The sequence below is a fragment of the Haliotis rufescens genome, unplaced genomic scaffold (assembly GCF_023055435.1).
Source record: "Haliotis rufescens isolate VD_foot unplaced genomic scaffold, xgHalRufe1.0.p SCAF_15, whole genome shotgun sequence".
NCBI classification, from domain to species: Eukaryota; Metazoa; Mollusca; class Gastropoda; order Lepetellida; family Haliotidae; genus Haliotis; species Haliotis rufescens.
Window position 1 is genome coordinate 2,765,199 of NW_025963835.1, and position 14,056 is coordinate 2,779,254.

The 14,056-nt window shown below is 40.5% G+C and overlaps 1 protein-coding gene across 1 annotated transcript in view; it reads left to right on the top strand.

Annotated features, from left to right (window-relative positions):
* LOC124134927 (rasGAP-activating-like protein 1) overlaps positions 1-6,864 on the top strand; it is a 38,947-nt gene extending 32,083 nt beyond the window's left edge. The window contains exons 19-20 of the mRNA XM_048396030.1: positions 223-343; positions 3,701-6,864. Of these exons, the coding sequence (XP_048251987.1) occupies positions 223-343; positions 3,701-3,887 (308 nt within the window). The 3' untranslated portion in view covers positions 3,888-6,864. The remainder of the gene's footprint in view (positions 1-222; positions 344-3,700) is intronic.
* The last annotated feature ends 7,192 nt before the right edge of the window (positions 6,865-14,056 follow it).

Here is a 14,056-nt window from a genome sequence, read left to right on the forward strand (position 1 = left end):
GAGAGGCACTACCCACTGGTCACGCTTTTTGAAAATCCTTTTATGTCTACTAGCCAAAACATAGCTATTTTTAATAGTCATACATCAATTAGCAATATTAAATGACAGTCAATTGATATTTTTGGCAAGATATACAGCGCCTTTGATTAAAAAAATTAGAACACAGTTTGGTCTGGTGTGAGTGGTTAGAAATGAGTAAAGTGTAATTTGTTGTTGCTGCAGCAACTGGGTGTAGTCAGACATATCACGGAGTGATGTTGGGAGACTGGCAGGATCCCCTGGACCCTCGGCTGGAGACACAGATCATCTTCTCACAGCTCCTCAACAGCAGGGACAACCTCAGGTCAGACCCTCATCACCGTACCCATACATTTGTCAGTCATCATCCCAGCCATACATCTGTCGGCCATCATGCCACCCATACATCTGTCAGTAATCGCCCCACCCATACATCTGTCAGTCATCACCCACCCATACATCTGTCAGTCATCACCCCACCCATACATCTGTCAGTCATCACCCACCCATACATCTGTCAGTCATCACCCCCCATACATCTGTCAGTCATCACCCCACCCATACATTGGTCAGTCATCACCCACCCATACATCCGGCAGTCATCACCCCACCCATACATCTTTTAGTCATCACCCCACCCATACATGTGTCAGTCATCACCCCACCCATACATCTGTCAGTCATCACCCACCCATACATCTGTCAGTCATCACCCCACCCATACATGTGTCAGTCATCACCCCACCCATACATCTGTCAGTCATCACCCCACCCATACATGTGTCAGTCATCATCCCACCCATACATCTGTCAGTCATCACCCCACCCATACATCTGTCAGTCATCACCCAACCCATACATCTGTCAGTCATCACCCAACCCATACAACTGTCAGTCATCACCCCACCCATACATCTGTCCATCGTCTCCCCTATCATTCATCTGTCCATCGTCTCCCCACCCATACATCTGTCCATTGTCTCCCCACCAATACATCTGTCAGTCATCACCCACCCACACATCTGTCAGTCATCACCCCTCCCATACATGTGTCAGTCATCACCCACCCATACATCTGTTAGTCATCACCCCACCCATACATCTGTCACTCATCACCCCACCCATACATGTGTCAGTCATCACCCCTCCCATACATCTGTTAGTCATCACCCCACCCATACATCTGTCAGTCATCACCCACCCATACATCTGTCAGTCATCACCCCACCCATACATCTGTCAGTCATCACCCACCCATACATCTGTCAGTCATCATCCCACCCATACATCTGTCACTCATCACCTGCCCATACATGTGTCAGTCATCACCCCACCCATACAATTGTCAGTCATCACCCCTCCCATACATCTGTCAGTCATCACCCACCCATACATCTGTCAGTCATCACCCCACCCATACAATTGTCAGTCATCACCCACCCATACATCTGTTAGTCATCACCCCTCCCATACATTTATCAGTCATCACCCCACCCATACATCTGTCAGTCATCACCCACCCATACATCTGTCAGTCATCATCCCACCCATACATCTGTCACTCATCACCTGCCCATACATGTGTCAGTCATCACCCCACCCATACAATTGTCAGTCATCACCCCTCCCATACATCTGTCAGTCATCACCCACCCATACATCTGTCAGTCATCACCCCACCCATACAATTGTCAGTCATCACCCACCCATACATCTGTTAGTCATCACCCCTCCCATACATTTATCAGTCATCACCCCACCCATACATCTGTCAGTCATCACCCCACCCATACATCTGTCAGTCATCACCCCACCCATACATCTGTCAGTCATCACCCACCAATACATCTCTCAGTTATCACCCACCCATACATCTGTCCATCGTCACCCCACCCATACATCTGTCAGTCATCATCCCACCCATACATCTGTCACTCATCACCTGCCCATACATGTGTCAGTCATTACCCCACCCATACAATTGTCAGTCATCACCCCTCCCATACATCTGCCCATCGTCACCCCACCCATACATCTGTCAGTCATCACCCACCCATACATCTGTCAGTCATCATCCCTCCCATACATCTGTCCATCGTCACCCCACCCATACATCTGTTAGTCATCACCCCTCCCATACATTTATCAGTCATCACCCCACCCATACATCTGTCAGTCATCACCCCACCCATACATCTGTCAGTCATCACCCCACCCATACATCTGTCAGTCATCACCCACCAATACATCTGTCAGTTATCACCCACCCATACATCTGTCAGTCATCACCCCACCCATACATCTGTCAGTCATCACCCCACCCATACATCTGTCAGTCATCACCCACCAATACATCTGTCAGTTATCACCCACCCATACATCTGTCAGTCATCACCCCACCCATACATCTGTCAGTCATCACCCACCAATACATCTGTCAGTTATCACCCACCCATACATCTGTCAGTCATCACCCCACCCATACATCTGTCAGTCATCACCCCACCCATACATTTGTGGGGTCATCCATGGATCGTGAAACCTGTGTTATGGCCACGAATAGCTATTTTGGTTTGGGTTGTTTAGGGGAGCTAACTCTGTTCAGTTTAATAATAAGTGATTCATTTATTCAGAAATTAGTTCATCTAGGTGATGATTGGTTGTGCCAGGATCCACTGAACTTGGGTTCAAACCCCAAATAGAGCGGATATACTTCTCATGGGTTTCACCAAAGTAGTAAACATTTGACCTGTGTCACTGGAGCGTTTACCTGAGAGGCCATAATAAAAATGATATTCTTCTGAAACATTACCGTATATCACCATCTATAAAGCGACCCCACGTATAAGGCGACCCCCCTGTACTAGCCTTCAAAATCGATGCTAATATATATACCCCGTCTATAAAGCAAATCGGAATGAAGCCAACATCACCACATACACAATCCTGACATTTGCAAGAAAAACGTGTTTGTCTTCCGCAGAAAAAATTACATCGTATCCCTTCAGCAAATTCAGGGAAATGAACAGATCACAAAAAATAAACTTTGTCAAGACAAATTTGAAATTTGAGATAAAAAAAACCACCAGACATGATGATTTACCGATTAAATTGTATTTCCTGTTCTGATAGGAATTGTTTATTTTATCAGGAATAATTTATTTTAATATCATGTTATTTTAGTTGCCATATATATGTGAAATAAATTGATAAGCGTAGCACTTTGCTACAGCTGATCGCTATTGCTGGATATTTTGTCGTATGGAACAATTTGACCAATCACCGTCGATACTCACATGCTTGCGATAGCGAAAACTTTATGTTGACATAGTTTATAAACATCAGATATATAATAAACTCTTTCCATAACCAGACAGTGTAATTACATGATTAGTTTTCATGCTTCAATACGGATTTGTTGACATGGTATTTCTTGTGTTACCTGCTCACAGTAATGTCTTTGTGTTGGGAAAAAAACATCAAAATTCTTCAACCCTGTGTATAAGATGCCCCCCTTGAAAGCACCCTAATTCTAGGTACGAAAAACTTGCTTTATACACAGCGATATATGGTAAGCCCATCTCACTTACTCAAGCTATACAACATAGTGAAGATGTAACTCAAGTTACTGTTACAGGGTGCTGATTACTTTAAATACGGTATGTCTTTGTTTCCCCCACAGAAAGGAGCAGATCGAGCTTCAGCTGGAGTTGACCAGACGGGGGGCAGAGGGCTCTGAGAATTACGTCACCAGCCAGGGTCAACCCATAGACAAAAAGTTGAAAACAATTGGTCAAATCCTGGATGTTATTGAACAGCTGACAATGTCCCACGAGACATTTAGTGAAATGCCGGAGCTCCATCACTAGGATTGTGTACTTGAAACATTCCAGATGAGTCACATTCCTGAAACATGTCCGAACAGCAGCTGTATTCCTGAACTAAGGAATACATGAAACATATCAAAACAACAATTGTACAAGATGTACAAAAAAGCCAATACTGACATGTCCCGAAGAAGATTGTATGTCTGAAACATGTCAAAAATACAATTGTGATTGCGAATCATGGTCCAATCATAATTGTATACATGACACATGTCCCACTAACACTTGTATTTCAAAAAACTATTAAAACAACATTTGTATTCCTTCAATGTCAAAGAATGAAAATGTCAAAGCACTGTTATTCCTCAGTGTTATTGGTAAATGTCAATGTTACTGGGACAATTGCAATTTACCACACCTACATGATAAGAAGATCAGCTTGATCTTAATCACTAGGACAAGCTCAGATGGAACTTAGCTTCATCACTAGGACAAGCTGTATGGACCACAGCTTCATCACTATGACATGCTCAGATGGACCATAGCTTCATCACTACGACATGCTCAGATGGACCAGAGTTTCATCACTAGGATATACTCAGATGGACCACAGCTTCATCAGTAAGACAAGCTCAGATGGACCACATCTTCATCACTAGGACATGCTCAGATGGACCAAAGTTTTATCTCTAAGACAAGCTCAGATGGACCACAGCTTCATCAGTAGCACAAGCTCAGATGGACCACAGCTTCATCACTAGGACAAGCTCAGATGGACCACAGCTTCATCAGTAGCACAAGCTCAGATGGACCACAGCTTCATCAGTAAGACAAGCTCAGATGGACCACATCTTCATCACTAGGACATGCTCAGATGGACCAAAGTTTTATCTCTAAGACAAGCTCAGATGGACCACAGCTTCATCAGTAGCACAAGCTCAGATGGACCACAGCTTCATCAGTAAGACAAGCTCAGATGGACCAAAGCTTCATCACTAGGACAAGCTCAGATGGACCCATTCTTCATCAGTAAGACAAGCTCAGATGGACCGACGCTTCATTAACAGCACTAGCTCAGATTGGCCAGAGTTTCATGACTAGGATAAGCTCATATGACCACAGCTTCACCACTAGGACAAGCTCAGATGGACTGGCCTTTTCACATGAACAATCTCAGCTGTAATGTCCGCTGACATCGACTGCAAGTCATTCAAGAAGTCAAAAAACACTCAGAATGTCCACTCCGTCAACATTCTGACATGAAAGTTTAACTTTCTTAGAATACTTTCTCCATGTAACTGTGATGAACCTGCCTCATAGACAATCTATTTACTCCTACTTGACTTTTAGATCTTATAGGTGCAGCTAACACTTGGTGTTCTTTCACCACATTCCAGATGCCGATCCTGTCTTATTGACGGGGGTACACACATCGACCATGTCGCTTGTTCAACAAGAAGTGTGTTCAGCGAACTTTGTCAATTCAATATATCTCTGTTGATAGGGGTACTCACATCGACTATGTCGCCCATTCCACAAGAAATGTGTTCAGCGAACTTTGTCAATTTATATATATCAGTATCTCTTTATTTTTGACATTTTGAGATTTTTAATCTGTGCTATTTTCCATGTCAAAGTTTTTTGTCTTTTATATTGCAATATTTTAGAAATGTAAATCGTCTCAGTGTAGCTTAAACTGCAGCGTTCTGATCCTTGGTTTAGTAGAGGATTGTTTCACAGACGGTTCCGAGAAACAGCTACTTACTTGGAAATATTTTATAATATTGTTTATGTTGTCAAAAAGTCAAATGCCCTATACCTTAAAATACTCATATGGCGATGCATGACATAATATTCAATTATACAGTCCACTGTGAATTTGTGAACATTGTTTAGAAGTTAATTGTTCCAATATTATACCAGCCTTTGTGAATTTGTGAACATCATATAGAGGTTAATTGTTTCCATATTACACAGACCTTTGTGAATTTCTTGAACGTCGTTTACAGATAAATTGTTTCCATATCATAGTGACCTATGTTAATTTGTAAATTGTTTCCATATCATAGTGACCTATGTTAATTTGTAAATTGTTTCCATATCATAGTGACCTATGTTAATTTGTAAATTGTTTCAATATCAAAGTGACCTATGTTAATTTGTGAACGTCGTGTAGAGATTAATTGTTTCCATATTACACATGCCACTGTGAATGAGAGAACATCGTGTAGAGGTGAAATGTTTCAATATTCTACTGGCCTTTGTGAATTTCTTTCATGTGTAGGTCATTTGTTTCAAACAGTCATGCTTTTGTGAACATCATTTAGCAATTATTTGTTTCAATTATATTGGCCTTTTTTAATTTTAGCAAAACCATTGAGGAATTATCTGTTTCAGTGACACAAGGCCTTAGTGAATTTTATCAACATCATTCAGAGATAGTAAAATATGTATGATTGAAGTTTACTGGCCAACTTGAACTTTGTAAAAATTATAAGGTGCAAAGTGGTTATGTTGTATGCACAAAGGGAATGTTGTTATGTATTATCTGCATGGATATTTGTGGCTCTCATGACAGTTGCAGAAAATAGTATCAAAGGGTTTTCTTATGTCAGGCTAAAATAATATTACACTTGGTTCACAGGCACTGCCCGTATCATCAGAATGTTTGCAGCACGTTTTGTTTTTATTTCCATTTAAAAAAAGATCCCAATTCTTGAAAACAATATGATCCAATAGAGCATGGGCGGATACAGCTTTTTTGAAAAGGGGGTGCACAATTAAGATCTATTTAATGTCTTTGGTGGTATTTTATACAGAAACAAAGATTTTTTTCGAAATAAAAAGGGGCGGTGCGCACCCCCGCACCCCCCTTCTGTATCCGCCCATGTAGAGCATGCAGTTACTTTCCTGTACATGGGCACTGCTTTACTGTGCATCTCACGTGATGGCGGGGCCACGGGTGGCCCAGTCGTCTAAGGCGCCGCGATTTGATGTGCAGAGTTGTGTCCCTTGGGTATGCCAGAAACCTATGTTTGTGGGTTCGAATCACGGTTCGCCCCGATTATGGTTCTAGGTTTGTCAGCACCATACCCGTGCTTGTGGGTTTAACCGAAGTGGTAAACGTCTGAGACCTGCATCACTTCGGGCTTTCCTCCCACATTAAGCTGACACGCCGCGATATAACTGCAATACTGTTAAAAGCGGCGTTAAACCCAACTCACTCACTCACTCACTCATGTGATAGCAATGGCAGCAATAGGAGTTTGTATGCTTGTTTATGTAGGGAGGCCCTTTCCCAGGTTAATGTACTAGTTTGAACAAGCAAAATAAAAAACACCGCCGTCCTCACTATATTTTCAAAAGTTATTGCCAGTGAACCAATTGTTTTATTTTTTTAAGCCTTAGAAATGTAACAACTTCAAACTATTGACGCATAACAATTATCTATGGACCAAAGGAAATAAATTGGTTACATGTAAAATATCAATAATCATGTAAATGCCACACAACACCTTTGATAGTATTGTTAAATGTAATGAAATGGAAAAATAGTTTTAATCTTTTGCTTTTCCATTCTTTAATCCAAAATACACTTTTCTGGAAGAAATATGAGCATTCATTAACAAAACTTTCATGAATTTATGTCCGACAGTAAAGAGTTACCTCCCTTCACTCCTGAATCTAGGATTAGCCATGTTGAATAATGGTATGAAATCTGCATTGTAGGACGGTAGAAGTTTGTGAAACTAGATACAGTACTATTGTTATGGTTAAACTGTCTTTGATAGTCGCCCCTATTGTCAGTATTCACAGGCTGAAGTATTGGCTTTTGTTGTTTTAATGCGGACAGTATTGAGAAAACTGACAAACATAAGGTCATGTGGATATAGTGGAGAATATTTAATCTGTTATGCAGGTTGTAGTTTCATAGACAGCACTGCACGGGCGCCATGTGATTCCTAGAGTAGTTTCGTGTACAAGCATCCTGTAAACACCATGTGCTTGCGAGCATGTTACTGATAAGGCCTTCCATATTATTTTGGTTTTCTCATCCCCATGCTCAGATTGAGAGGGCGCAGGTTTTAGCTCACCTGACTGAAAGTCAAGTGAGCTTATGTTGTGGCATGTCCAGCTGTTCATCCGTCTGTTGTTAACATTTAAATGTTCATCATCTTCTAAAACTAGGCCTAAGAGCTGAAACTTTGTATGAAGATCCCTGCTATGGTGTCTCCAAAAATATGCACACAGAATTCCAATCCGACTTTAAATATGGCTGCCATTATTTCTCCATAATTCAGGTGAGCTACAGAGCTTTGTGGCCCTATGTTATTTAAATGCTTTGTATGAGAATACAACTGCTAAATTTGCTGTTGTGTAATGTGCAAAAATGGTTCAGTAGGACGTTTTGACCTCAGTTTTTGAACTGTTGGAAAGGATATGCACATTAACTCTTTAACACTTATTGTGCTCTATTCATGTGCTATAACAGCTGCTGTGTTGCGAGTTTAACAGAGAGAAATATCAAGAGCTTATATGAAGGAAAGATGAAACTAATGACAGAGTTTGAATATACTTCCAGAACAGCATGAATGATTTATATTCAGATTGGCAAATGGGTCGATATATTGTTATATTTTTGAGTGCCCTTATGAGTGCTTATATTTGGCATGGGTGTCATGCTTCGGAGTTGTGTCCCCTTACCTGCCAGGATCCACTGATCATGAGTTAGAATCCAAGGTGGCAGACATCTCAGACCAGAGCTGGTGGTTTTCACTACTGTGGTAGACATCTCAGACAAGTGCTGGTGGTTTTCACTACTGTGGTAGACATCTCAGACAAGTGCTGGTGGGTTTCACTACTGTGGTAGACATCTCAGACCTGTGCTGGTGGGTTTCACTACTGTGGTAGACATCTCAGACCTGTGCTGGTGGGTTTCACTACTGTGGTAGACATCTCAGACCAGTGCTGGTTGGTTTCACTACTGTGGTAGACATCTCAGACCAGTGCTGGTGGGTTTCACTACTGTGGTAGACATCTCATACCTGTGCTGGTTGGTTTCACTACCGTGGTAGACATCTCAGACCAGTGCTGGTGGGTTTCACTACTGTGGTAGACATCTCATACCTGTGCTGGTGGGTTTCACTCCTGTGGTAGACATCTGAGACCAGTGCTGGTGGGTTTCACTACTGTGGTAGACATCTCAGACAAGTGCTGGTGGGTTTCACTACTGTGGTAGACATCTCAGACCAGTGCTGGTGGGTTTCACTACTGTGGTAGACATCTCATACCAGTGCTAGTGGGTTTCACTCCTGTGGTAGACATCTGAGACCAGTGCTGGTGGGTTTCACTTCTGTGGAAGACATCTCAGACCAGTGCTTGTGGGTCTCATATGTGATAGACTTATTGGTCTTTCCTGAAACAAAAATCAAAATGCTGTTCATGAAAGCGTTAAATCCAATCAGGATTACAATCTGAATACTTGGGACAGTGATGCTTTGTGAATGTATAAGAGATGCTTACAAGCATAAATGAGAATTATGTATGTGTGGCGGTTTTGGTGATGGAATGTTTCTCAAGTGTGAGGGATTGGGCTGTCAATACTAGAATAGTTCAATAAGGATAACTCCTGACATCACCTTACTAGATAGGCCTGTGGTGAGAGTGTTCACCTGTCACACACACTCCTCGGTTCTATTCCCAACATGGGTAAAACATAACAAGGTCATGCTTTTTGACCCTGCTGTGATATGAATGTTATTGCTTTGAACGTGTAACCCATCTCATTCCTGCTAATTCCTGTATTTATTCACATAATCATTCTCTCACATTTTAATGGCTGTTTTAAGTTGACCTGTTTTGTTATATTCTTTCAATGTTATACTTTTTTTATGGGAGATATACAAAATGTCCTGGAGTTATCAGAATAATATTTGTCTTACGACCCATTATTGTCATCCTATAGTTTGTGGAACAGAATTTAACCATAGACAATGATTCCCACAGAATAAAACTCAAATCAGCCCAACTTCAGAAATAAGAAAAATTAAAATTGAAAATAAAGTAGTAAATTTTTATGCTGAAGTCTGTTTGGGATCAAAGTTAAAGGCATGTTGTTTGAAGTCATTTGGTTCTAGCTTTCTGACTTCCATCTGACCCAGTGTGTGACAAAGAATTAAAGTCATTCCTGTCAAGTCAAGAAGTCTGGGCCTTGGGCAAAGGCAAATTTGTTAATTATTGGGTGAAGTCATTTGTTTCTGAACAACGATCTGTCCAGATATTGTTGTGCTTAAGGTGTGAGCGTGACAAATACTTAATGTTGTCTATTAATATACAGAAGTCTCATCAGGATTATGTCTCAGATGATTGAGAATCCTCTGTGAATCCCCATTTATCACTTTGTTCACTACCCCAGCATAATTACAACCGTATGTGTTGACGACGTATTGTGCCTGCAATCTGTCTCATGTTACATCTCTTGCCATGCATTTCATCTTCATGCCACTCCCTCCCATCATTCTCAGTATCAGTAGAAGCCCCCAAGGGATGAGGAATTGGAGGGATGCCAAGACCCTAATGACCACCCCCTAAAAAGACCTTATTGAAATACTTGTATATGTTGTTAGGAGACACACACACTACAGGTTAAAATTGACCTTCCCCCAACAACTCTATAATTAAAAATGTGTGGCAACCCTCCACTCCCATTAAGACTCTTGAATACACTTTCTTCATTATAGTCTTCTTTCTTTCCCACATTCATTTGTTCCTACTTTCTCTCACTTTTTCATCTCTTTTCACTTCATTGTTGGGTTGCCTTTTGCATGATCTTTCGATTGGTCCCTTTGAAAGTTTGATTTCCACTTTAGTATAAACTGTTAAATGAATGTAAATATTTTACTTAGGACCTAGGCTAGAAAAGGACCCCTGCACATTATTTGTTGAAGGGGATCAAGAGTGGACAAGTCACTTTCTATGCCTGTGCTGTAGAGGTGTAACGATATGGTGGGGTCGGAATCGATATGTATCCCGATACTATGGGTGCGATATGATTCATATCCCAATACAGTACTAATATTTGTTTTTGTTTGTGAATCACAACCCTGAATCATTTGTTTTGAAAGATCAAAGATTAGATATGGCCGGGCAGAAACATATAGGCGAGAGGGCGCAGCAAATGTTATTCTATTTATAGCCAACAAAGTAGACACAATTTTATTGATAACCGCTTCTTTATTTACAGTAAAGGCAACATTTCAGTATAGATGCTGTTACCGTTGTCAAGTTACTATCCATAAAATTGTCTACTTTGTCATCCATCAACAAGGGATGGTCGGGTAGCCTAGTGGTTAAAGCGTTCGCTCGTCACGCCGAAGACCTGGGTTCGATTCCTTACATGGGTACAATGTGTGAAGCCCATTTCTGGTGTCCCCCGCCGTGATATTGCTGGAATATTGCTAAAAGCGGCGTAAAACCATACTCACTCACTCACTCATCTGTCAACAGGTAATGCCTATCAAACAGTTAGTTGTGGAAAGGTTTCTGTTATCATGTGGTTAATATTCAAAAGTTTTAACACCAATATAACTTGTAATGTGATATATGGTGTGAATCAGTACAGAGGTTGTAAATCAATGCGTTGTATCGTGTGCCTCGTATCGGGATACAGAGGTGTGTCGCCGTATCGGTACACCACTACTGTACGGAATGTGTGTCATCATGCCAAACTGGCATGGAATGTTGCTCATGGCTTCAGCCACTGGTTTGCCCTGTCCGGATTAGGCAGATTGAACTTGGTGATGAATTAATATTGTAACCTCGGGACAAAAATTTGGTATTGTATTGACAGAGATCCTGATTAGTCAGAGTCTGGTTTAGAAAAAGTCTAGAGTCTGGTTTAGACAGAATGCACTGTGTTGGCCATCCTCCCCATCCTTTTCTGTCCTCCTCTCTTTCTTTCCATTTTCTGCAGCTTCTTTCCATCTACATTGTATTTATGTTTCATGACATTAATGTATTTTACTGTTTGAATTCAATGTCATCTGTCCAAGTATCATGGCTCACCACTTCACCCTACCCAAAGTGTCCTCAACTATGTTCTTGCAATCGCTTTGCCTCCGAGTCTCGTTATGACAGCAATTACAGCTTACCTGTTTACATGTATAAGTTCACCTGAGCACAAGGGCAAAATTGTGACAGGTGAACTTTAACAGTGACAGATATAATTTGCACTGGGAGTGCTATTTTTTCAATGGCATATGTGTTTTTAGCATATCCTGATGAAAAATATTTCATATGTTTATTTATGTTTCTTTCACAACTTCAACGAGTGTTTAGGACGACACTGAACACACCCAACCTCATTAACTGCTGCACACCACTAATCGTGATGTCACAGTTTTGTGTTAATAATTCCTCAGAGTCTAGATCTAATATCATTACAATCAGATGACTTCTCTGATTTGATACCTCTCTCTGTGAAGCATTTGATACCTCTCTATGTGAAGAACCTACAAACATCCTAAGCATGTCAGGTTGGGTTATCTCCTCATCAAAATAAAGGATTTGTGAGTGCTTGAGCTAATATTGTTTGTTTGTTTGTTTGTTTGTTGTTTAACGCCGCACTCAGCAATATTCAAGCTATATGTGACGGTGCTTGAGCTAAAAAGTATCAGCTTTATAAAGCTATCTGTCCAATAGAAAACATACACAAGTCCCGAAGTGTTTCTCAATAGTACCATTTTGAGTGCATAAGTCAGAAAAGACATTATAGCATGACTTTTATCATTCTCCATCCAGAACTGCCTGTTTACATTTGCTTTCTGGATGAAGTTTGTGTGTTTGTTTGATGTTTAAGGCCGCACTCAGCAATATTCCAGCTATATGACAGCGGTCTGTAAATAATCGAGTCTGGATCAGACAATCCAGTTATTGATATCATGAGCATCGATCCATGCAATTGAGATACGATGACACGCATCAACCAGGTCAGCGAGCCTGACCACCCGATTCTGTTAGTCGCCTCTTACGACAAGCATAGTCGCCTTTTAAGGCAAGCATGGGTTGCTTCTGGATAAAGAACTCAAATATGCTGCAAATAATCCACTTCAAACTAAGAAGTAAACATAATTGATTCCTATTGATTGGCTGATTGGCTTATTAGGTTGTTCACATGACTTAAGGAGAGAGTGTCAAATCTTCATTGAGAGAAGTATGAAATCAGAGTTCAAGATTAACAAATCAGTAAAACTGTCACGCACCCTGCATTACAGTGTGACCATATCAACTGTCATATCCAGATGAGGAAATATATGTGCGGTATGAAGAGTCCATGGTGTATCATGCTTGTTAGTTAAAACACATTTTATTCTCATGAAAAGGATTGGGCACAAGTTAGTTCACAACTTAGAACACCTAAAGATTTACATGTGTGTTTATTTACAGTTGCCTACTCAAACCTTTTCGTGTATATGTATGTACATTCCTAAAGATGATTTTGTTGACATGGTTATGTAAAACTGCTTTGCCAATAGCATCAAGTCAATGTTAACATCACACGTATCTTTCACAATTAACAATTGTGAGTGCATCAGTTTGTTTCTAGCTAATTTGAGATATGGACATTTAATGGAAAATCATATGAGCTGTTAGAGACATCCAAACTGTGCATCGGATGTCCACAATGGCTACAGAGTTTGGACAGTTACTTGTAGATGTCATCCAACTCCAGCTTTGATTGATGCTTGCACTATCAACCACTAGTCTAGGTCTAATTACATGTACTTCATCATGATGTAGCTGTATATTGCTAAAACTAATATCCCAATCATTCATGGGAGATATTTCCAAATTGTATTTTGTTTGTCTGCATTCAGCTTTTTTTATCAGATGTGAGGGTTGCTCATATATTCTCATATTTTTAATGTTATTCTTGTTGACTCTTGTGTTTTATTTTTGTTAGAATTTGTTGATGTTTTTGCTGTTGGTTGAAGCTACTCGTTGTTTCTTAATATTTATGGATATATTCTTATACCAAAATCAGATACTTTTTTTCATGGTTGTGTTTTAACCATGCCCAAAGATTTCATATCTACACAGTTATCAGCTGACCCCGACATCACCGGCTATCCCAAATTAATCATTATCCTCATCATTGTACAATTCAATTTGATTGCGACAATTTTTTATTTAATTTCAAAAGGCCTCGATTA